Below are 26,422 nucleotides of genomic sequence, written 5' to 3' on the forward strand. Positions count from 1 at the left end.
CAAGTTACTTAACCTCTCTCCATAGCATAGCTTCCTCACCTATAGCATGGAGGCAATAATAGTTCCCACCTCATAGACTTGTGAGGATTAAATGTGTTTATATTTGTAAAGCAGAGCAGTGCCTGGCACACAGTAAGTGCTATATTAATGTCTGATACAATATTGGTCTCAGTTTCTCCATCTGTAACCTGGGAGCATAATATTGAACTTACTGTAAGGGTTCAAAGGATGTATGTAAACCATTAGAGATGCTCAATAAATATTATTTCTCTGCCCACTCCACCCCTGCAAGCCCTCAGCCTGTTACCTCTGAACTCCTTTCTGATTAACACTGCCACTGCCATCAAGGGGCTATTGCTCAACCTGGTCTAAGCAAGGATAAAATATCTTTGCTTGATTTTTCTTGGCTCAGATGAAAAGCTCAAAATGAGTTTACTGGAGGCCAGGAGAAAATAAAAGGGGAACAACTCCAGAGAACCAGGTGATGTGAAGCCTGCCCCATACCTTGGTCTTCCAGGAAAAAAAAAAAAAAAAGGTGTCAGAGAGATTCTGGCTTTTTAACACTTCAATTTTCCCCTTCTCACTTCTAGGATCCCACAGGACATCACCTGGCCAAGTTCTTCATTGTGTTCAGAATGGGGGAGAGGGAGGCAGGAGTACTTACAAGAGACAGTAAGTAATCAGAAAGAGGAAAACAACAGTACACTGTACATGGGCACCAAGACTTAACAGTTTTATTACGATCTAGGTCAGTGGTCAGCAAACCAGGCCCTTGGGCCAAATCACCCAACTGCCTGTTTTTGTAAATAGTTTTATTGGAACACAGCCATTCTCAACAGCCACACTCATTTGCCTATGTATTGTCTCTGATTGCTTTTGAATTACAAGGGCAAGGTTGAGTGGTTGTAATGGAGAATCTATGGCCCTCAACGCCAAATATATTTACTACCTGACTCTTTACAGAAAAAAAATTGCTAACCTTTGATCTTGATAATTCACCCAGAATCTTTTGTCAATATCCGGACTGCAAAAATGTTCACCTTCGTCAAATCCCCTAATCCATTGCTTCTCAAACTTTAATGTGCATACAAATTACCTGGGGGGTCTTATTAAAATGCAGATTCTGATTTAGTAGATCTACAATGAGGCCTGAGGTTCTGCATTTATAACAAACACTAGGGTGATACCAGTATTGCTAGTCCCTAGATCAAACTTCATCCCATCAGCCTTTTCTTTAAATTTATTTTATTGAGATATAATTGACATATCATTATATTAGTTTCAAGTATACAACATAATGTTTCAATATTACATATTCAATATGTATATATTGCAAAATGATCACCACAGTATGTCTAGTTAATGTCCATCACCACACGTAGATACAATTTTTTTTTCTTGTGCTGAGACTTAAGATTTACTCTCTTTAGCAACTTTCAAATGTGAAATACAGTATTTCAAACTACATAAAGGACCAACTGTATAGCACAGGGAACTCTACTCAATACTCTGTAATGACCTATATGGGAAAAGAATCTAAAAAAGATGGATATATGTATATGTATAACTGATTCACTTTGCTGTACACCTAAAACTAACACGACATTGTAAATCAACTATACTCCAATAAAAATTTAAAAAAAAAACTAATTAAACTTAAAAGCTTTTGCACAGCAAAGGAAACCATAAACAAAACAAAAAGACAACCATTAGAATAGGAGAAAATATTTGCAAGCAAAGCAACCAACAAGGGATGAATCTACAAAATATACAAACATCACATGCAGCTCAATATCAAAAAATCAAATAACCCAATCAAAAAAATGGGCAAAAGATCTAAATAGACGTTTCTCCAAAGAAAACATACAAATGGTTAAAAAGCACGTGAAAAGATGCTTCAACATCACAAGTTATTAGAGAAATGCAAATCAGAACTACAATGAGGTATCACTCACACCGGTCAGAATGGCCACCATCAAAAAAATCTACAAACAATAAATGCTGGAGAGGGTGTGGAGAAAAGGGAACCCTCCTACACTGCTGGTGGGAATGTAAACCAGTACAGCCACTATGGAGAATAGTATGGAGGTTCCTTAAAAAACTAAAAGTAGAGCTACCATATGATCCAGCAATCCCACTCCTGGGCATAGATCCAGAGAAAACCATAATCCAAAAAGACACATGGACCCCAATGTTCACTGCAGCACTATTTACAATAGCCAGGTCATGGAAGCAACCTAGATGTCCGTCAACAGAGAAATGGATAAAGAAGATGTGGTACATATATACAATGGAATATTACTCAGCCATAAAAAAGAATGAAATAATGCCACTTGCAGCAACATGGATAGACCTAGAGATTGTCATACTAAGTGAAGTAAGTCAGATGGAGAAAGACAAACATCATATGATATCACTTATATGTGGAATCTAAAAAAGGGGAAAAATGAACTTATCTACAAAACAGAAACAGAGTTACAGATGTAGAAAATAAACTTACAGTTACCAAGGGGTAAGGGGGGGAAGGGATAAATTGGAAGATTGGGATTGACATATACACACTACTATATATAAAATAGATAACTAATAAGAACCTACTGTATAGCACAGGGAACTCTACTCAATACTCTGTAATGGCCTACATAGGAAAAAATCTAAAAAAGACTGGATACATGTATATGTATAACAGATTTACTTTGCTGTACACCTGAAACTAACACAACATTGTAAATCAACTATACCACAATTTTAAAAATTTTTTAATTAAATTAAAATATAATAAACCATATAGTCACCATACTGTACTTTACATCCCTAAGACTTATTTATTTTATAATTGGAAGTTTGTACCTTTTGACCACCTTCACCCATTTCACCCACTGCCTCTGGCAACCACCAATCTGTTCTCTGTATCTATGAGTTCATGTTTTTATTTTTGTTTTTTAGATTCCATATATAGTGAGATCACATGGTATTTGTCTTTCTCTGACTTATTTCACTTAGCATAATGCCATCAGCGTTCATCTGTGTTGTCACAAATGGCAGGATTTTCTTCTTTTTCTAATGGCTAAATAATATTAATATATATATATATATATGCCAAGAGTGCAAAGTCTTTCAAGGAGAGAGACAGGTCAGCAGCAAAGAATGCTGCTGAGCAGTTGAATAAGATGAGGACAGAAAAGTGTCCACTCAAAGGAGAGCTTAATACTGTAAGAGCCATCTCAGAGGAGTGGTGGAGATGGAAGCCAGATGGCTTCCATCTTGCGTGTATATATATATATATATATATATATATATATATATATATACACACACACACACACACACACACACACACACAATGCAAATGTGATATAACATATATATCATATATATTATATATATATATCATAATTATATATATATTATGAAAATGTGATATAGATTCATAGATATATATCACATTTTCATTATCCATTCATTCACTGATGGACACTTGGGTTGCTTCTATGTCATGGTTATCGTAAATAATGCTGCAGTGAACACAGGGATGCAGGTATCTTTTCAAGTTAGGATTTTCATTTCCTTTGGATAAATATCCAGAAGTGGAATTGCTGGATCATATGGTAATTCTATTTTTAATTTTTTGAGGAAACTCCATACTGTTTTCCATAGTGGCTGTATGAACTTACATTCCCACCAACAGTGCACTAGGGTTCCATTTTTTCCACATCCATATCAACACATTTCTCTTTTATTTTTTATTGAAGTACAGTTGATTTACAATATTGCATTAATTTCTGCTGTACAGCAAAGTGATTCAGTTACCCATACATATACATCCTTTTATGTATATATATATCCTTTTCCATTATGGTTTATCATAGGATACTGAACCAACACTTATTTCTTGTCTTTTTGGTAACAGCCATTCTAACAGGTGTGAGGTGATATCTCATTATGGTTTTGATTTGCATTTCCCTGAAGATTAGTGATGTTGGGCACCTTTTCATGTACCTGTTGGCCATTTGAATATCTTCTTTGGAAAAATGTTTATTCCGGTCCTTTGCCCATTTTTAAACTGGATTATTTGGTTTTTTGTTATTGGGTTGTATGAGTTCTTTATATATTTGGATATTAACCCCTTATCAGCTATAGGATTGGCAAATGTTTTCTCCCATTCCATAGGTTGCCTTTTCATTTTGTTGATGTTTTCCTTTGCAGTGCAAAAGCTTTTTAATTTGAGGTAGTCCCACTTGTTTATTTTTGCTTTTATTACCTTTGCTTTTGGTGTCAAATCCAAAAAATCATCAACAAGATTGATGTTCAGGAACTTACCACCTATGTTGAAGTTCTTCTAGGAGTTTTATGGTTTCAGGTCTTATGTTCATGTCTTTAATCCATTTTGAGTTAAATCCACAAACCTACATGAGTCTGTAACCATTTGCTCTTTTTTCCCTCTGTAACAACAAAAGGCAATCCCTTTACCTGTACTCTGAATCCTGTTCCCCTACCTCAGTTCTCAAGGGCTTCATTTCTCACTTGGTTATCCCCTTTCTTTCTTTTTTCATTAATCTTCCCTACCTGTTGAATCACACTGTAGGCATACAAACATGCTCTAGGAGTGTTTTTCATCTTTAGAAATTCCTTCCTTATGAATAGATAAAAAGATATAATAGGGATGTCCCTGGCAGTCCAGTGGTTAAGACCTCGCTTTCCAACGCAGGCAGTGTGGGTTCGATCCCTGGTCAGGGAGCTAAGATCCCATATGCCTCATGGCCAAAACACCAAAACATAAAACAGAAGCAATATTGCAACAAATTCAATAAAGACTTTAAAAATAGTCCACATAAAAAAAAAAATATGATAAAGCAAGCATAGTAAAATGTTAATGATAGAACTTAGTGAGATTTACTGCAATATTCTTTCAACTTCCTGCATGTTTAAAACTTTGATAATAAAATATTTGAAATAAAATCCTTCCCTTGACCCCAAATCATCCTCCAACTTGTTTCTCTGCTTATTGTTTATTCAAATTCCTTTAAAAAGTTCCTTTCTCTACTTGCTCCCCTCCCTTTACTCTCAGCTTGTGCCCATCTGGCTTCCATCTCCACCACTCCTCTGAGATGGCTCTTACAGTATTAAGCTCTCCTTTGAGTGGACACTTTTCTGTCCTGATCACATTCAACTGCTCAGCAACATTCTTTGCTGCTGACCTGCCTCTCTCCTTGAAACACTCTGCACTCTTGGCATCTGACACCACTCACTTCTAGTTTTCTTTCTACCTTTCTAGGTACTCCATTTTGGTCTCCTTTGCCAGCTCTTCTCCATTACCCAACTTCTAAGAGTTGGAATGTCCCAAGGGTTGGTTCTGGGACCATTTCTCTGTCTACAGCCAATTTTTCCACACAGGCACTATTGGCATTTTATGTTGGACACTTCTTCATTGAGTAGAATTTCCCATGTATTTCAGGATGTTTTACACGCCTAGACCCTACCCACTAAATGCCAGTAGTGTCCCCCTTGTCCCCTTAGTCAGTGTGACGACCCAAATTGCCTCCAAACAGTCCCTAGAGAAGTGATATTTCTCAGGGTTAAAAACCATTTTGTCTCTTAGTAGGTGATGCCAACCAATCTGTGACCTTAAATATCATATATATGCTAATTCTCAAATACCTCTGGCCCAAACATCTCTTGTGAACTCGCTACTACCTCCAACTATGTGCCTGACATTTCCATTTCAATGGTCTATTATAGAAGCTCAATAAATATTTGATGAATGAATGATCTAATTAACTGTCTTAGCCCCGCTCCTATCGAAAACTAAATTCTTGATCTTTTCCTACCTGTTGTTCCCTGTGGTGGACATGGAGATGTGCTTACTTACATCCCCCTTCAAGGAAGGACTGCCTGCCCAGCTGTGAGGAATGTGGTTACCTGACAGCTTCCAGCTCTCACCTGTTTCAGGGTCCACCTCACCTTTAGAGCCAAAGTTACACTCTTCTTGGGGTATAACTAATGGCATACTGTTCCTGGGGAGGCTCCCAGCCAATGAATGAGCAAGGTGGTAGTACAAGGACCTAGTCCAACACAGAACTCTACTAACTAGCAGTCTTTGCTCTGGTACTCCCCACTGGGCTGGCAGAGACTTTGTCAGGTTTGCATCATGCTTGCAACCTCTCTGTATACAACTATGCTTCTGCCTCTTTTCCTTTTACAAGTGTTATTCACAGAGAAACTTTGCACACCTAACTCTGTGTCATCATCTGCTTCCCAGAGAACCTATTAGCACTCTCTCTCTCTTTTTCATTTCAGTAAATGGAATGCACCTGTTGTTCAAGCCAAACCCTATGAGTCATTCCTGAGTCTTAATGTTCCTTCACATTACATATCTAATTCATCAGCAAGTTCTGTTGACTCTACTCCGAAATACATAATCTACTTCTCTCTCTCCTGCTACCAACCCAGTCCAAATCATCATTTCTCACTGGAATACTGCAGATAGCCTCTAAAGTAGTGTCCTACACCCACTCTGATCCCCTATATTCCATTCTCCACACAGCAGTTGGGGTGATCTTTAAAACATAGCACTGCTCTACTTGAAAACAATGGCTTCTAATCCAAACTCCTTGCTGTACGTATCAAGCCTCTTCATGAGGTCTCCTAGCTCTCCATTCAACCTTATTGCTCACTACCATTCTTCTCAATCGCTGTACTCTAGCCATGTTGATTTTTTTGTTTTATGAATTTTATTTATTTTTTATGCAGCAGGTTCCTATTACTTATCTATTTTATACATATTAGTATATATGTGTCAATCCCAATCTCCCAATTCATCCCACCACCACCGCCCAGCCCCACTTTCCCTCCTTGGTGTCCATGTTTGTTCTCTACATCTGTGTCTATTATTTCTGCCTTGCAAACTGGTTCATCTGCACCATTTTTCTAGATTCCACATATATGCGTTAATATATGATAATTGTTTTTCTTTCTGACTTACTTCACTCTGTATGACAGTCCCTAGGTCCATCCACGTCTCTACAAATGACCCAATTTCGTTCCTTTTTATGGCTGAGTAATATTCCATTGCATATATGTACTACATCTTGTTTATCCATTTGTCTGTCAGTGGGCATTTAAGTTGCTTCCATGACCTGGCTATTGTAAATAGTGCTGCAGTGAACATTGTGGTGCATGTGTCTTTTTGAGTTACGGTTTTCTCTGGGTAAATGCCCAGTAGTGGGATTGCTGTGTCATACCGTCATTCTATTTTTAGTTTTTTAAGGAACCTCCATACTGTTCTCCATAGTGGCTGTATCAGTTTACATTCCCACCAACAGTACAAGAGGGTTCCCTTTTCTCCACACCCTCTCCAGCATTTGTTGTTTGTAGATTTTCTGATAATGCCCATTCTAACTGGTGTGAGGTGATACCTCATTGTAGTTTTGATTTGCATTTCTCTAATAATTAGTGATGTTGAGCAGCTTTTCATGTGCTTTTTGGCCATCTGTATATCTTCTTTGGAGAAATGTCTCTTTAGGGCTTCTGCCCATTTTTGGACTGGGTTGTTTGTTTTTTTAATATTGAGCTAAATGAGCTGTTTATATATTTTGGAGATGAATCCTTTGTCTGTCAATTCGTTTGCAAATATTTTCTCCCATTCTGAGGGTTGTCTTTTCATCTTGTTTATAGTTTCCTTTGCTGTGAAAAAGCTTTTAAGTTTCATTAGGTCCCATTTGTTTATTTTTGTTTTTATTTCCATTACTAGAAGGTGGGTCAAAAAAGATCTTGCTATGATTTATGTCAAAGAGTGTTCTTCCTATGCTTTCCTTTAAGAGTTTTATAGTGTCCAGTCTTACATTTAGGTCTTTAATCCATTTTGAGTTTATTTTTGTGTATGGTGTTATGGAATGTTCTAATTTCATTCTTTTACATGTAGCTATCCAGTTTTCCCAGCACCACTTATTAAGAGACTGTCTTTTCTCCGTTGTATATCCTTGCCTCCTGTGTCATAGATTAGTTGACCATAGGTGCGTGGGTTTATCTCTGGGCTTTCTATCCTGTTCCATTCATCTATATTTCTGTTTTGGTGCCAGTACCATATTGTCTTGATTACTGTAACTTTGTAGTATAGTCTGAAGTCAGGGAGCCTGATTCCTCCAGCTCCGTTTTTTTTCGCTCAAGATTGCTTTGGCTATTCGGGGTCTTTTGTGTCTCCATACAAATTTTAAGATTTTTTGTTCTAGTTCTGTAAAAATTGTCATCGGTAATTTGATAGGGATTGCACTGAATCTGTGGATTGCTTTGGGTAGTATAGTCATTTTCACAATATTGATTCTTCCAATCCAAGAACATGGTATATCTCTCCATCTGTTTGGGTCATCTTTGATTTCTTTCATCAGTGTCTTATAGTTTTCTGAGTACAGGTCTTTTACCTCCTTAGGTAGGTTTATTCCTAGGTATTTTGTTCTTTTTGTTGCAATGGTGAATGGAATTGTTTCCTTAATTTCTTTTTCTGATCTTTCGTTCTTAGTGTATAGGAATGCAAGAGATTTCTGTGCATTAATTTTGTATCATGCAACTTTACCAAGTTCATTGATTAGCTCTAGTAGTTTTCTGGTGGCATCTTTAGGATTTTCTGTGTATAGTATCATGTCATCTGCAAACAATGACAGTTTTACTTCTTCTTTTCCAATTTGTATTCTTTTTATTTCTTTTTCTTCTCTGATTGCCATGACTAGGACTTCCAAAACTATGTTGAATAATAGTGGTGAGAGTGGACATCCTTGTCTTGTTCCTGATCTTAGAGGAAATGCTCTCAGATTTTCACCATTGAGAATGATGTTTGCTGTGGGTTTGTCATATATGGCCTTTATTATGTTGAGGTAGGTTCCTTCAATGCCCACTTTCTGGAGAGTTTTGATCATAAATGGGTGTTGAATTTTGTCAAAAGCTTTTTCTGCATCTATTGAGATGATCATATGGTTTTTATTCTTCAATATGCTAATATGGTTTATCACACTGATTGACTTGCATATAGTGAAGAATCCTTGCATCCCTGGGATAAATCCCACTTGATCATGGTGTATGATCCTTTTAATGTGTTGTTGGATTCTGTTTGCTAGTATTTTGCTGAGGATTTTTGCATCTATATTCCATCAGCGATATTGATCTGTAATTTTCTTTTTTTGTAGTATCTTTGTCTGATTTTGGTATTAGGGTGATGGTGGCCTCGTAGAATGAGTTTGGATGTGTTCCTTCCTCTGCAATTTTTTGGAAGAGTTTGAGAAGGATGGGTGTTAGCGCCTCTCTAAATGTTTGATAGAATTCACCTGTGAAGCCACCTGGTCCTGGACTTTTGTTTGTTGGAAGATTTAATCACAGTTTCAATTTCATTACTTGTGATTGGTCTGTTCATATTTTCTGTTTTTTCCTGGTTCAGTCTTGCAAGGTTATACCTTTCTAAGAATTTGTCCATTTCTTCCAGGTTGTCCATTTTATTGGCATAGAGTTGCTTGTAGTAGTCTCTTAGGATGCTTTGTATTTCTGTGGTGTCCATTGTAACTTCTTTTTCATTTCTAATCTTATTGATTTGAATCCTCTCCCTCTTTTTCTTGATGAGTCTGGCTAAAGGGTTTTGTTTATCTTCTCAAAGGACCAGCTTTTAGTTTTATTGATCTTTGCTATTGTTTTCTTTGTTTCTATTTCGTTTATTTCTGCTCTGATCTTTATGATTTCTTTCCTTCTACTAACTTTGGGTTTTGTTTGTTCTTCTTTCTCTAGTTCCTTTAGGTGTAAGTTTAGATTGTTTATTTGAGATTTTTCTTATTTCTTGAAGTAGGATTGTATTGCTATAAACTTCCCTCTTAGAACTGCTTTTGCTGCATCCCATAGGTTTTGGATCATCGTGTTTTTGTTGTCATTTGTCTCTAGGTGTTGTTTGATTTCCTCTTTGATTTCTTCAGTGATCTCTTGGTTATTTAGTAACGTATTTTTTAGCCTCCATGTGTTTGTGTTTTTTACGTTGTTTTCCCTGTAATTTATTTCTAATCTCATAGCGCTGTGGTCAGAAAAGATGCTTGTTATGATTTCAATTTTCTTAAATTTACCGAGGCTTTATTTGTGACCCAAGATGTGATCTATCCTGGAGAATGTTCCATGTGCACTTGTGAAGAAAGTGTAATCTGCTGTTTTTGGATGGAATGTCCTATAAATATCAATTAAATCTATCTATTGTGTCATTTAAAGCTTGCTTTTCCTTATTAATTTTCAGTCTGGATGATATGTCCATTGGTATAAGTGAGGTGTTAAAGTTCCCCACTGTTATTGTGTTACTGTCTATTTCCTCTTTTATAACTGTTAGCATTTGCCTTATGTATTGAGGTGCTCCTATGTTGGGTGCATATATATTTATAATTGTTATATCTTCTTCTTGGATTGATCCTTTGATCATTATGTAGTGTCCTTCTTTTTCTCTTGTAATAGTCTTTATTTTAAAGTCTATTTTATCTGATATGAGTATTGCTACTCCAGCTTTCTTTTGATTTCCATTTGCATGGAATATCATTTTCCATCTGCTCACTTTCAGTCTGTATGTGTCCCTGGTTCTGAAGTGGGTCTCTTGTAGACAGCACATATATGGGTCTTGTTTTTGTATCCATTCAGTGAGCCTGTGTCTTTTGGTTGGAGCATTTAATCCATTCACATTTAAGTTGATTATTGATATGTATATTCCTATTACCATTTTCTTAATTGTTTTGTTTTTGTTTTTGTAGGTCCTTTTCTTCTCTTGTGTTTCCCACTTAGAGAAGTTCCTTTAGCATTTGTTGTAGAGCTGGTTTGGTGGTGCTGAATTCTCTTAGCTTTTGCTTGTCTGTAAAGCTTTTGATTTCTCCATCGAATCTGAATGAGATCCTTGCCGGGTAGAATAATCTTGGTTGTAGGTTCTTCCCTTTCATCACTTTAAGTATATTATGCCAGTCCCTTCTGGCTTGTAGAGTTTCTGCTGAGAAATCAGCTGTTAACCTTATGGAAGTTTCCTTGTATGTTATTTGTCGTTTTTCCCTTGTTGCTTTCAATAATTTTCTTTGTCCTTAATTTTTGTCAATTTGATTACTATGTGTCGCGGCGTGTTTCTCCTTGGGTTTATCCTGCCTGGGACTCTCTGCGCTTCCTGAACTTGGGTGGCTATTTCCTTTCCCATGTTAGGGAAGTTTTTGACTGTAATCTCTTCAAATATTTTCTGAGTCCTTTCTCTCTCTCTTCTCCTTCTAGGACCCCTATAATGCGAATATTGGTGCGTTTAATGTTGTCCCAGAGGTCTCTTTAGGCTGTCTTCATTTCTTTTCATTCTTTTTTCTTTATTCTGTTCCATGGCAGTGAATTCCACCATTCTGTCTTCCAGGTCACTTATCCTTTCTTCTGCCTCAGTTTTTCTGCTATTGATTCCTTCTAGTGTATTTTTCATTTCAGTTATTGTATTGTTCATCTGTTTGTTCTTTAATTCTTCTAGGTGTTTGTTCTTTAATTCTTCTAGGTCTTTGTTAAACATTCCTTGCATTTTCTCAATCTTTGCCTCCATTCTTTTTCCAAGGACCTGGATCATCTTCACTATCATTATTCTGAATTCTTTTTCTGGGTGGTTGCCTATCTCCACTTCATTTAATTGTTTTTCTGGGGTTTTATCTTGTTCCTTCATCTAGTACATAGTCCTCTGCCTTTTCATTTTGTCTATCTTTCTGTGGATGTGGTTTTCGTTCCACAGGTTGCAGGCTTGTAGTTCTTTTTGCTTCTGCTCTAGCCATGTTGATTTTTTATTGTTGTTGTTCTTAGAAACCATTACCAGCTAAGGCCTTTGCTCAAGTATACCCCCTTCAGTAGACCACTATTTCCCCTACATTTTACATGGCCAGATCCTTCTTCACTTGTACTCAGCTTGCCATTGCCTCAGAAAAACCCACTCTGACTACTCAATCTTAAGTAATTTTCCTCTCCTCCTTCCCATTATTCTCCATAATAATACGTATATATACATGTACATATATGTGAAATTCATTTACATATATAGGTATACATATATATGCACTTCTTTCCTTAGTTGTTTTTTGTCTGTCTCTTTCACTAGACCAGAAGATCCATGAGAGTATAGACCATATTTGATTTGTTTTTCACCATTTACCCAGAGCCTAGCACAGTGTCTGATACATATAGTAGACAATCAATACATATTTGTTGAATGAATGAGTGAATGAAAGGACAATCACCTAATTATCTTAGGTATTCATGTTGTTGGGGATGTTTTTTCTCAGTATTTTGACAAAGGGATTTGAATCTTGTTTTTATCTTTTTTTCCTTTAGAAGGAGAATGGAAATTGTGTCCTCTGCCTGCTGATATTAGTGATCATTGCATAGGAGACAAATATTAGTAAATCAATAGACAGTGAAAACAATATCTAGATCCATGTTACAATGACAATAATTTAAAGAGTCCCCTACTTTAAAAATTAGACTATCTCTACCCAAAAAGTTTTATAGCATCCTAAGAATGATAATTTTACTCCCACTTAGCAATCCTAAAAAAAAAAAGAAGAAGAAGAAACTAGAAACAAAGTAGTATGAAGTATTTGTTCCATAGATTACAAGAATTTAGTGAGAAAAAAATTCAGTCATGCTGCAGTAAGGAATATTATCAAATAAATATTGTGTGCTACATTCATAATTTTTGTTTCTGTTCAGCAAAAAACCTTATAATGTGCAATGACTGTAGTTATATAAATCTTATTCCCAATCACTAGATTTTCATTTTATGAAGTTAAAAAAAAGATAACCTCTCACTCCCCCTAAGGAATAGACAGTATATCCAGAAAGCAGAATCTCTTTAGAGATCTCCTATAAAACTTCACTATGATAGATGTTTGCCTGAAATACTTGGAAAACTGAGTTTATACTTTTTACTCACTCTAAAGAGATCTAAATCACAGTATTTACACATCCTTCTCTAACTTTTATGACCCTTTTAATGTAGACATTTTCTTATGACATCATGAAGTTTCCCAAGCAACCTCATGCTTTTGTGATGCCATACAGATTTTATCTTCCCACTTCCCATCCTATGTTGCAGTCCTGAATGAGGTTAATACATGATATCATGGGGCATGATACAAAGAAATAGGCAAGTGATTGCAATGGTGTGGAGGCATGAGTTGTCATTCCAAGGTGGTAGGGCAATTCATGAGGTCATACAGGGTGTGGCCAGGGAAATTCAAGAGTGGAGGGGAATATTGCTGGTATAGTTCATGTTATCACAAGAGAGGTTTTAAACATAAAACTTGATGCTTAAAGGAATGGGCAAACTCTGCAATTACTAGAGGGTGGTACAAAATAGTTCTTCACAAGAGGAAGAGGTTGAGTCCTTATTTGGGAAGTCAGTAATGTCAGGAGATGGAACAGTCCTTCATTCCTTTAAGTATGATATCATAGAAAACTAGAAAAGTTAACCAACTGGTGCCCAGGGGTAGAATCAGACCCATAGACATGTTGTTTGACCTGCTTATAGGGTTGGGGTTTTTTCCAACTAGTTACCAAATCACAAGTTCCCATAATAAAAATCAGGATTTCTGGCTTCTCTCTTGAAAATATTGGAGTTCTGACAGTTCTTAGCCTGTATTCCTACATGGCAACAACTGGCTGGAGCAAAGTAACAGCTTCCCTCTTTGTACAAGGCAGATACTTATTAGTTTACAATCCCACTTAGCCAGCTTTACTCATATTATCCACCTAGCACTTGTAGGCATTTAAGTTTGTGACACTAGTTTGGGGAATTCCATATAACAAAGAGGTGAGTCAATGTTGTAGGAGGGGAAGGTAATCTATGACATAAGGTATAGAGACCTTGGAAAATTCATTGTGACAAGAGTAGAAGCAGCAGGATGTTTATATCCTGCCATTTTAATCCCAATAATATTCTTTCTGATCCTGCCACTCTGACCTCAGAGGATTTTGCCTCCATTATGCAGTCTATGTATTAATCAAGGAATTAAACTGGATCGATGGAATTTAATTCATAAGATACTTTCCTCCCAAATTCACTAATGTTGGCATAATTTTTATTATATGTTTGTATATTGTCACGTGTCCTTTGCGTCAAACATCCATGGGTCAAGTTTAGAACAAATCTCATTATCCCTAAGTGGTATAAACCATTGTGTCTCCAAAGAATAAGACATTCCATAACATCACCAACTATTTGTCCTTGGGGCATCCTAGTCTCCTTACTGCCTGCATGCCTTGGCACAGACTGCTTCTTTTCTTGTAACGTTTTTCTCTCTCACTAAACTCCTAGTCATTTTTCAAAGAACAGTAGAGAAATCACTTTTTCTAACTACACCTTCCTAGCGTTAAAAAAAAAACTCTGGGACTTCCCTGGCGGTGCAGCAGTTAAGACTCCATGCTTCCAATGAAGGGGGGGGAGCGGGTTCAATCCCTGGTTGGGGAATTAAGATCCCGCATGCCGTGTGGCATGGCCAAAGAAACAAAAAAGAAAGAAAAGAAAAGAAACAACTCGTCTATTAGGCTCTCATAGAATTTTGAAGATACCTTTATTAAAGAACTTATACCTTTATTTTAGAACTGCAGTAGTTTTTTATTTTTTTTTAAAACATTTCCCAAGCTTTGGTAGTTTTGTTTTTTTGTTTTTTTTAATTAATTAATTTATTTTTAGCTGTGTTGGGTCTTCGTTTCTGTGCGAGGGCTTTCTTTAGTTGCGGCGAGCAGGGGCCACTCTTCATCGCGGTGCACGGGCCTCTCACTGTCGCGGCCTCTCTTGTTGTGGAGCACAGGCTCCAGACGCGCAGGCTCAGTAGTTGTGACTCACGGGCCCAGTTGCTCCGCGGCATGTGGGATCTTCCCAGACCAGGGCTCAAACCTGTGTCCCCTGCATTCGCAGGCAGATTCTCAACCACTGCGCCACCAGGGAAGCTCAATTTTTTTTTTTTTAATTTATTAATCTCCTTGGGTAGAATTAAAGACTGTGAGTTACTTAAAGGTAGTATTTTCGTGTCTCCAGGGCCTAGCAATCTAAAGACATTTAATAAATGTGTTGAGTGAATGGTCATAAGCAAGTATAGAAATCTACTAGGTCAAAAGGTTATGGGGGAGAGCCGAGAATGGGAGAAGAGCCGGCTGTATAAGCAGCTCTTCCGGCCTCCTCGCCTCTCCTCTCCGCACCTCGCTCTCGTGGCCTGCCCACCCTGCCGCCTGCTCGCTGCCCAGAACACCTTCCACCATGGCCACCTCAGCGAGCTCCCACTTGAGCAAAGGCATCAAGCAGGTGTACATGTCCCTGCCTCAGGGTGAGAAAGTCCAAGCTATGTATATCTGGATTGACGGTACTTGAGAAGGACTGAGCTGCAGGACCTGGACCCTGGACTGTGAGCCCAAGTGTATAGAAGAGTTGCCGGAGTGGAATTTTGATGGCTCTAGTACTTTTCAATCCGAAGGCTCCAACAGTGACGTGTATCTTGTCCCTGCTGCCATGTTTCGGGACGCTTTCCGCAAGGACCCCAACAAGCTGGTGTTCTGTGAAGTCTTCAAGTACAACCGAAAGCCTGCAGAGACCAATTTAAGGCACACCTGTAAACAGATAATGGACATGGTGAGCAACCAGCGCCCCTGGTTTGGAGTGGAGCAGGAATATACTCTCATGGGCACAGATGGGCATCCCTTTGGTTGGCCTTCCAACGGCTTCCCTGGGCCCCAAGGTCCCTACTACTGTGGTGTGGGAGCAGACAAAGCCTATGGCAGGGATATCGTGGAGGCTCACCACCGGGCCTGCTTGTATGCCGGCATCAAGATCGGGGGCACGAATGCCAAGGTCATGCCTGCCCAGTGGGAATTCCAGATAGGGCCCTGTGAAGGAATCGACATGGGAGATCATCTCTGGGTGGCCCGCTTCATCTTGCATCGTGTGTGTGAAGACTTCGGAGTGATTGCCACCTTTGATCCTAAGCCCACTCCTGGGAACTGGAATGGTGCCGGCTGGCACACCAACTTCAGTACCAAGGCCATGCGAGAGGAGAATGGTCTGAAGTACATCGAGGAGGCCATCGAGAAACTAAGCAAGCGACACCAGTACCACATCCGAGCCTACGATCCCAAGGGGGGCCTGGACAACACCCGGCGCCTAACTGGATTCCACGAAACCTCCAACATCAACGACTTCTCTGCCGGTGTGGCCAACCGTGGCACTAGCATCCGCATTCCCCGGACTGTCGGCCAGGAGAAGAAGGGTTACTTTGAAGACCGTCGCCCCTCCGCCAACTGTGACCCCTTTGCGGTGACAGAAGCCCTCATCCGCACGTGTCTTCTCAGTGAAACTGGCGATGAGCCCTTCCAGTACAAAAACTAAGTGGACTAGACTTGCAGCCGTCAAAACCCCTCCTAATCCTACATCCTGCTCCCATTCTCGCCCCTCTCACCTGTCATAATAGCTGTTAACTCAAAGGGCGGGATATCAAGGTCTTTTTTTATTTCTCACTCTTGCTTTCTTTGGCCAGGATAGAGGGGTCAAGTTCTTAATCTCTTCACACCCACCTACCCCCGCCTCCATTTTTTTTTCCTATCACTGAAGCTTTCTAGTGCGTTAGTCGGGGCGGGGTTGGGGAAACATAACCACTGCTTCCATTTAATCAGGTGTGTTTGTCCAATAGGCATAGCTATCTGGACAGAGAGCATAGTATTTGTGAAGGGAGGGGGAGGACTTTCTCTGCGTGGTAGCTGAGTTGGGGGCAGGGGGCTTGATTCTGTGGTAAGGTTAGGATTTCCCTTTCTTGGTGAGAAATTCCATTACTTATAAAGGTTATAACCAACTTTCTATTAAAAGTGAGAATTAGGGGAGAAGGAAGGGTGGGAAATCAGGTAGGAAAATGCCCTAGATCTCCTGGTGTGGTGCTTCCCTTGCCTGGGGCTAAATGCCCTGACAAGCTCAGCATAAATGGATGGATAGCCCTACCTTAAAAGAAAGAGTTCCGTGTTGTTTGCTCCTCCATTTATAACACAAAGCAGAGTAGTATTTTTATATTTAAATGTAAAAACAAAAAAATTATATATGCGGGTGTGCAGATAAATGTGTGTTTTCTCCTTAGTGAGTACAAACCATTCTGGTCACGGGGAGCCAAATTTGAGTTGGTAGTCTGGTTAGGAATAAGGGTCTCCTTTTGCGGGGGGTGGTGGGGTGGTGGTGGGGTGCTTGACAAGTTGGCTGCTGGGCTCTTATCCCCTCACTACCGCTTCAGGGCTTCTCTGCCCTGCTCACCCTTCTGGGGAGGCTGACAGGGGTTGGCTGTGGCAGCCCTCGGAAGCAGCAGCAGTCACCTGAGCCCTGGGGCTTTGGTTCATAAGACACACACGTACTTGTACACACAGGGGTTTGGAAATATGAGTTGGCTGGTCAACTTGAGCATGTTACTGACAAGGGGCTTTGGGGGTTATTTTCTGGTGGGACTAGCATGTCACTAAAGAAGGCCTTTTGATATATTAAAAAAAAATTTTTTTTTTTAAAGCAAAACAGAAGTTTAGATTTTAATCATATTTGTAGGGTTTCTAAGTCTTTGTTTTACAGAATTGCTTGTTTGCTTCAGCTGTCTCCTTCCCATGTCTGCTGTTGGAGGAGATGAGGACAGGTCTGGAGTCAAAACACTTGTAATTTTGTGTCCTGGTGTCTATTTTCTGAGTGTGAAATATTCCCTTCCTTTGTTAAGATTCCTGAGGAGTTTTTTTTTTTTTTCTTTTATAATAAAAACAAACCCCACCTTTGTCCCTACGTTTCCCCTACTGTTTCTGGCTGTTTTTGTGTTGGCTGCAGCAGGCGGGCTATGGTTTTTTCTTACCATGACAACTTCTAATTGCCATGTACATACAGTATGTTCAGAGTTAGATAACTACTCATTGTAAATAAACTGTGTTAACTGCCCAGAGCAGCTCTTATAAATCAACCTAACATTTAAAAAAAAAAAAAAAAAGGTTATGGGGGGTACTTCCCTGATGGCGCAGTGGTTAAGACCCCGTGCGCCCAATGCGGGGGGCCCGGGTTCGATCCCTGGTCAGAGAACTAGATCCCACATGCATGCCGCAACTAAGATTTCTCATGCCACAACTAAGGAGCCAGCAAGCCACAACTAAGGAGCCAGCGAGCCACAACTAAGAAACCCGCCTGCCGCAACTAAGAAGACTGCCTGCCACAACTAAGACCCGGTGCAACCAAATAAATAAAAAACCGTTTTTTAAAAATTGCCATAAGGGGATTAAGCAGAATATGATGTCATGAGAAAAATCTGTGAGAATTTGTCTGATGACACTAGTCTGGAAGTGTTGACCACAACAAGAAGAGGAGCTGGACCCTACATTTACACCACTAGGGCAATTGATGCAAGCCTCTCTGGAATCCTCCCATGCCCAGATAAGTGTGAACACTTACCACAGTCCCTGAAGCCTAGTAGGCCTGCACTAAAGGCCTGTTGAATAAATTAATGAGTGAATGGGTCTGGGAATGAGCTAGCATATTTTGGGTTCTGGGCCATCAGAAACCAGGCCTTGGCTCTAATCTGGGTTAGTCAGGAGTTGTTTGGTTTCTATGTCAAGGTGGACTGGCACATAACTATGTTTTGAGTTGGGCTGATCTCTTAGCTGAGGACATGTTTGTCTATCTGTGTCAACACAACTCTGGGTACAACATTATACTGAGATGGTACTGGCTGGGATTCTGGCTGGATTGTAAACTGGTTTCTGAACTGATATGCTAGGATTGGTCAGTGCTTTGTTCAGCAGTACATATACTGAAATAGGATTGGTCAGCAGGTCTAATCTTGGATATGGCTTCCAGTTTAGGCTATGGATCAGTCTGGCACTTTCCTTGGCAATGGAATTAGCCCATAACTGAAATCATGAACTAAATAACAGGTATGAGATGATATCTCATTGTGGTTTTGATTTGCATTTCTCTGATGATTAATAACGTTGAGCACCTTTTCACATACCTGTTGGTCATTTGTATGTTTTCTTTGGAGAAATATCTATTCAGAACCTTTGCCCATTTTTTTTATTGAAGTATGGTTGATTTACAATGTTGTATTAATTTCTGCTGTACAGTAAAGTGACAGTTATACATATATATACATTCTTTTCTGTATTCTTTTCCATTATGGTTTATCACAGGATATTGAATACAGTTCCGTATGCTGTACAGTAGGACCTTGTTGTTTATCCATTCTATATATAATAGTTTGCCCCTTTGCCCATTTTTTAATTGGGTTATTTGTTTTTTTGCTATTGAGTTTGATGAGTTCCTTATATTTTTTAATATTAACCCCTTATCAGATATATGATTTGCAAATATTTTCTCCTACTCCATAGGTTGCCTTTTCATTTTGTTGATGGTTTCATTTTGTGTGCAGAAGCTTTTTAGTTTGATGTAGTCCCACTTATTTACTTTTGTGCTTATTGCCTTTGCATTTGGTGTTAAATCCAAAATATCTGTAAGCAAGTTTTAAACTCTAGTTTGTTAGTTTGCTTTTTGCCATGGAGCAAGTTAGTAATTCTGAAACTACCTTTTGTGCATTCTAAGACAGAGAAACTTAGTAAACATATGTGAAAAATTTCTAGATTTCTCACTGTCAGAAACGAGTTCAAATATGGAAAGGAAGAAGGCTAGAATGAACCCTATGGTAATAGAGTGAAATTGAGGGAATCAGTATAAACTCATGGTTCTATACAAATAGATGAATGGATGGCTGATTGGTAGTTAGTTCATTTCCTGGGTCCTCTGAAAAGCAGACATCAAGACAGGATTAAATGTGCAAGGAATTTATTAAGGGAAATGTCTTTGAGAGAGAAAATGGGTAGGGAGCCAGAGAAGGCTGGGAGATCTGTCAGACTGCAGTACAACTCTGACCCTGAGTGAAGGAGAGAAGGAAGGAAGGAAGGGAGGAAAGAAGGGAAGAAGGGAGGAAAGAAGGGAAGAAGGAAGGAAAGAAGGAAAGGAGAGAGGGAGGGAGGAAGGAAGGAAGGGAGGGAGGGAGGGAGAAAGGGAGGAAGGGAGGAAGGGGGGAATGCTTAGACAGCCATGCAGTTCTAAAAAAACTTTTCCAGGCCATCAGGTAGCCTTCCAGCTGAAGTCTCCATAAGAAGAGCAACAAGTCTCCCAGGAAGGGGCCTACCTTAGTATCCTTGCTGTGCTCAGTCACTGGCTAGGGAAGCATGGCCTTGGCACAAACATAAGGATGAATTTCCAAGCACAGCAGCAGAGGCCTACAGTCAGTTATGGTCCCTGTAGTCAGAGACCTGAGAGGCACTTTCTCATAGCGGCCATAGTCCACCTATTGTGCCGTGCAGACCTACTTCTCTGTACTGTACAGGTTCGGGGAGCACCTCTTCCATGCTGCCCATGGGCCTCTCTTTCTGAGGGGAAACTTTCTTCCTGAGGGAGGTGTGTTGGAAGAACTACAGCATCTATTGCTGCATTTGATCTTAAGGCTTCATTTAGTACTCATCCTCTCCTTCCTCCACTATGCATTCTTTTTTTTTTTTAATCTTTATTGGAGTATAATTGCTTCACAATACTGTGTTAGTTTCTGTTGTACACCAGAGTGAATCAGCCATATGCATACATATGTCCCCCTATCCCCTCCCTCTTGAGCCTCCCTCGCATCCTCCCTATCCCCCCTCTGTAGGTCATTGCAAAGCACCGAACTGATCTCCCTATGCTATGCTGCAGCTTCCCACTAGCTATTTGACATTCAGTAGTGTATGTATGTCGATGTTAGTCTCACTTTGCCCCAGCTTCCCCCTCTCCTAACCATGTCCTCAAGTCCATTCTCTTCATCTACGTCTGTATTCCTGCCCTGCCACTAGGTTCATCAGTACCATTTTTTTTTTTTTTAGATCCCATATATATGTGTTAGCATACGGTATTTGTTTTTCTCTTTCTGACTTACTTCACTCTGTATGACTGTCTCTAGGTCCATCCACCTCACTATAGATAACTCAATTTCATTTCTTTTTATGGCTGAGTAATATTCCATTGTATATATGTGCCACGTCTTCTTTAACCATTCATCTGTCGATGGACATTTAGGTTGGTTCCATGTCCTGGCTATTGTAAATAGTGCTGCAATGAACATTGTGGTACATGACTCTTTTTGAATTAAGGTTTTCTCAGGGTATATGCCCAGTAGTGGGATTGCTGGGTCATATGGTAGTTCTATTTTTAGTTTTTTAAGGAACCTCCATACTGTTCTCTATAGTGGCTGTATCAGTCTACATTCCCACCACCAGTGCAGGAGGGTTCCCTTTTCACCACACCCTTTCCAGTATTTATTGTTTCTAGATTTTTTGATAATGGCCATTCTGACCCGTGTGAGGTGATACCTCATTGTAGTTTTGATTTGCATTTCTCTAATAATTAATGATGTTGAGCATCTTTTCATGTGCCTCTTGGCCATCTGTATGTCTTCTTTGGTGAAATGTCTATTTAGGTCTTCCGCCTATTTTTTAATTGAATTGTTTGTTTTTTTGATATTGAGCTCCATGAGCTGTTTGTATATTTTGGAGATTAATCCTTTGTCCATTGTTTTGTTTGCAAATATTTTCTCCCATTCTGAGGGTTGTCTTTTCGTCTTGCTTATGGTTTCCACTATGCATTCTAAATTCCCCTCACCCTCAGCTACTACCCCAGCAGATCTGCATGGCTTACCTGATAGTGCAACTCAAACTTTTATCTCTGAGGGGTCTGAACCCATTGATAATCATACCCTTCTCAGTCCAGGTTTGCTACATGTAACCATTCATAGTTATAATGGATTAAAAGAATTCCAGGAGGTGCTCAAGTGGATAGAAGAGGCCTGATATACTCAACTTGCCACAAAGTGGCTGACTGCTCTCTTGGAGGAATAATGTCATAAAAGCAAGCTGTTCAAGACAGAGTGAACTTCACTAAAGCACTCACCAATTTCATAGCTTCTTTTCAAACTCAGGTAGTATAAATCAAGGTGCTATGGTCTAAACGATTGTATCACTCCCCCCCTCCAAAAGTTCATATGTTAAAAACCTAACCCCCAAAGATGATAATATATTAAGAGATGGGAACTTTGGGAGGTGCTTAGAATGGGATGACTGCCTTATAAAAGAGACTCCACAGAGATCCCTGGCCCCTTCCACCATGTGAGGACACAGGGAGAAGGTGCCTGCTAATGAACCAGAAAGAGGGCCATCACCAGAAAGTGACCATGCTGGCACCTTGATCTTGGACTTTCCAGCCTCTAGAGCTGTGAGCAATAAATTTCCGTTGTTTGTAAGCTACCCCATCTGTGGTATTTTGTTATAACAGCCAAATGCACAGGCAAATAAAATTAACTATTAAGTTTTGCCCAGCATTATGCTCTTTAGTATTCTGGAACAAACTGACACTCTACTGGTGTTTAGGACAGTGGTTCTCTCTTGGATCCATGAGATCACAGCTATTTCATAATAATACTAAGATGTTATTTATGTTAACATCAATGGAGTCATCATTGCTAACTTTAAATAAATCAATAAAAAGGTCTTTACATTTTCTTTGGTTCCATTTCCAATATAAGTGTTAAGAAATCTGGAGATGAGAAAACCAGAGGATTTCTGCTTTAGGACAAAAGCTTTTTTTTTTTCCCTTGGAAAAAAAAAAGACATACATAGTTTTATTTCTCTATTACTATTGCTCCTGGAATAATCTCAGCCATTTATGTTGGACTACCTTTAACCAAAGCAACTAACTTCTATTGTACAGAGAAAACTGGCGGATGGATAAATGAGAATTGCTTGTTGTACAGGAGCATTTTAGCAGACTAGCAAAGCTCATAAACACATGTGCTACACCTTTCTACAGCCACAGACCTCTCTTTCAGCTTCTGAAAGTGGCAAACAGAACATGTTTATTACCATGACCCAAGTTATAGCCTCTCTATAACACATAAAAGTAAGAAGCAAAACTATGTATACTTAAAACTATGCTTAGTAATAATCAACAATACTGTATTCTACATTACTTAGAAGTTATCTAGGTATTCAATGATTATCTAGTAATTAACCTAATATCAGTCCAATGTTGGGTTTTTTTTGTTTTTTGTTTTTGTTTTTGGCCAAGCCACTCAGCTTGTGGGCTCTTAGTTCCCTGACCAGGGATTGAACTCATGCCACCCTGCAGTGGAAGCACAGAGTCCTAACTGCTGGACTGTCAGGGAATTCCCAGGCTAATGTTTTAAGTTAAAGAACTTGAAAATTAACTTCAGGTTACTACAAAACATACATACTACAAAATATAATTATTATTGAAATAAAAATGTTGTCAGTATAATGATTCAATTTAGTTGAGCACAAATTTACATTTCATAATCTTAAATATTGTTAATGCCCTTCAGCCAAAGACCACCAGGACCACTCCTGTAGTTGAACAAGTTTGGTTTTGTAGCAGGAGAGAACATACACCATAGGGAACTGTGGGGCGGCTCAGTAAAAGGATGTTAGAAAGGACTTATACAGCTAGGGATTTGGTTGGGTGATTTTGGAGAAGGTACAGGAAGAGAGGGTTTACTCTAGGTGAAAGCGGGGACAATCTATGATTATCTCAATACATCTTATTCATAGGGAGGGCACACTAATGCAAGCATAGAGCTATAATTGGTAAAGCAGTATCAGTCATATACTATCTGGTCTAGAGAGATATTTGGTATTGTATGGCTTGGACAATGTTCTTGTTTTATCTATGTTCAGACATGATTATTGGAGTGGGCTTGTTTTTGTATTAATCTGTCATGGTCACAGAGTGGCCTTGTCTGATGTTGACGTTCTGTGAAATAGTTCAGGTCCAACAGGAGAACATTAAGACCTAGCTGTGAGTGCCAAGCCAGCTCATAGCAACACCAAGGCCCAGCAGCAGATAGCACCAGGCCAGCTCCTGGATGTCAGGGGCTGCTTTTTTTCTTTATTAACATTATGTAGAAGTAATGTTAGCTTATTTGGTCAGTAAACCTCCATACGTTTAGGAAAAACAAATACAAATAGAACAAAATGTAGATTTGTATTATACTTAACACTGATAAATCAGAGAAGAGATAGCTATTTCTTTTTTTTTTTTTTTTTTTTTTTTTAATTTTATTTATTTATTTATTTATTTATTTTTGGCTGTGCTGGGTCTTCGGTTTGTGCGAGGGCTTTCTCTAGTTGCGGCAAGTGGGGGCCACTCTTCATCGCGGTGCGCGGGCCTTTCACTATCGCGGCCCCTCCCGTTGCGGGGCACAGGCTCCAGACGCGCAGGCTCAGCAGCTGTGGCTCACGGGCCCAGCTGCTCCGTGGCATGTGGGATCTTCCCAGACCAGGGCTCGAACCCGTGTCTCCTGCATTAGCAGGCAGATTCTCAACCACTGCGCCACCAGGGAAGCCCGAGATAGCTATTTCTTAAAACCAAAATTGTTAAATGAGTCTTGAAGGGGTTCAGAACATGCCACCTCAAAATATGCTGATTTGGCCTACTGATTATTTTGAGCTAAAGGCACTTGTAAAACAGCAGACGCAAGAAGGGCACTCTAACCTCCCCTTTCTTCTTGAAAGCAAGAGGTAAAACTCCCATGTGAAAGATGCCCTCTTTGCACCTGGAAGAAAAGGACATTCTTATCACCAGAGACAGGGAATGGAGGCCACAAAGAATCTGTACCTTGTTAGAAGAACCCTATTTTCCTTAAGCCTCCCCATATATTCTGTTAGAATTTTTTTAGTTTAACACATTTAAAGTATTAGATGCTTGGTTTCCTTATTTTAAGAGAATTTTAGGAATATTTGATTTACGTGCGTGCTTAGTTATCTCTATAAGCCAATCAGAGCAGAGCTCCTTTAATTTAGAGGTCGTTATAATCTAATTTATTTATTTATTTATTTTTAAAATTGTTATTTATTTATTTATGGCTGCATTGGGTCTTCGTTGCTGTGTGAGGGCTTTCTCTAGTTGTGGCGAGCAGGGGCTACTCTTCATTGCAGTGCCTGGGCTTTTCATTGTGGTGGCTTCTCTTGTTGCAGAGCACGGGCCTTAGGTATGCGGGCTTCAGTAGTTGTGGCACGCGGGCTCTAGAGCACAGGCTCAGTACTTGTGGCACAAGGGCTTAGTTGCTCCGCGGCATGTGGGATCTTCCTGGACCAGAGATCAAACCCGTGTCCCCTACATTGGCAGGCGGATTCTTAACCACTGCACCACTAGGGAAGTCCCTATAATCTAATTTATTAATATCATCTGGAGATAGGTAGACATTCTGAAACTGAGTCCCCCTAAAGCCGAGTTCCCTTACCCAATTTTTGATTTTCTTTCTAACCCAAACTTTATTTCCTTTCTTTCTTCTCTGACCTCAATCCTGCGCTAACTAAACACTAATCAACCAGAGTCAGATGACTAAAACTGATGTTGTTGATAACATCATTAATGTACTAAAATTGCTGTTGTAGATATCATTATTAACTTAAACAAACTCAGGTTGTTTCTCCAGGGCAAGATGAGCTAATAGGCCTCTGAGCCATGGACCACTTGGCCAGAGAATCACAAACCAGAGACATCCTGATTCCCAAAACTACAATTAAGAAATGTCACAAGAAGATGATTAACCCCAGCCTCTTTGTTCTCCCCCTTGAAAAAACTCCTAACTCAAAGACCAAGTTGGAGTGGAGACTTGTCTCCCACTCCCTTGCTTGGTGCCCTGCAATAAATCCTTACTTTGCTGCAAATTCCCACTGCCAGAGTTTGGCTTTCTGTACTGCTGGCACACGAGCCCTTTGCTCAGTTACAATTTCACACTCATACACGGAGAGGTAAAGGCCTTTCTAAATTACACAGAGATATAGATTTATAGCTTTAAATCTACAATTTCAGCTGCAAGTCAAGAGTGAAAACAGAAACACAAAAACTTACTAGTTTGGATATCAAAGAGCTGTTTCCCATCCAGGTAAAAGTCTGTTCTCCTTCCTGGTTTGCATGGTCTTAAGATGGACAAATAGAGAAACAAATATGACTAACAAAATTTGGGGAATAACTTAGCCATAAGCAATCCAGAAACAAACAAAAAAAAAGCACAGAATTAGTAGTGACGACAAGAAACTAGAGAAACATATATTACCTAACTCAGATTTGGCTGTTTGCCACTCAAAAGCCAATACTCGAGAGGCAAGTGTTGACTGGAAGGGAAAGATTGCTTTATTCAGGAGGCCAGCAACATGGGGAGAAATAGGACTTGTATCCAAGAACCAACTCCCAAGATTCTGCTTGACCATGAAAGTTTTTTAGAGGGAGAAAAGGGAAGTTAATCGCAGTTAATCATTTGGGGAGGGGCTCAGAGTCTTTTATCTTCCACTGTGTTCGGATTTTCTTCTGACTGGT

The 26,422-nt window shown here is 39.4% G+C and overlaps 1 protein-coding gene and 1 long non-coding RNA gene across 2 annotated transcripts in view; both read left to right on the forward strand.

Annotated features, from left to right (window-relative positions):
- The window catches only part of LOC130708954 (uncharacterized), a 43,815-nt gene that overhangs the window by 2,042 nt on the left and 15,351 nt on the right, over positions 1-26,422 (forward strand). Inside the window, exon 2 of the long non-coding RNA XR_009009347.1 lies at positions 591-672. This is a non-coding gene — a long non-coding RNA (uncharacterized LOC130708954). The remainder of the gene's footprint in view (positions 1-590; positions 673-26,422) is intronic.
- LOC103001181 (glutamine synthetase-like) lies at positions 15,216-16,482 on the forward strand. The gene is given in 1 exon segment (XM_057553783.1): positions 15,216-16,482. A coding segment is annotated over 1 exon segment (1,122 nt). The 5' UTR covers positions 15,216-15,265; the 3' UTR covers positions 16,388-16,482.

Source organism: Balaenoptera acutorostrata, chromosome 9 (genome assembly GCF_949987535.1).
Source record: "Balaenoptera acutorostrata chromosome 9, mBalAcu1.1, whole genome shotgun sequence".
In the NCBI taxonomy this organism is placed as follows: Eukaryota; Metazoa; Chordata; class Mammalia; order Artiodactyla; family Balaenopteridae; genus Balaenoptera; species Balaenoptera acutorostrata.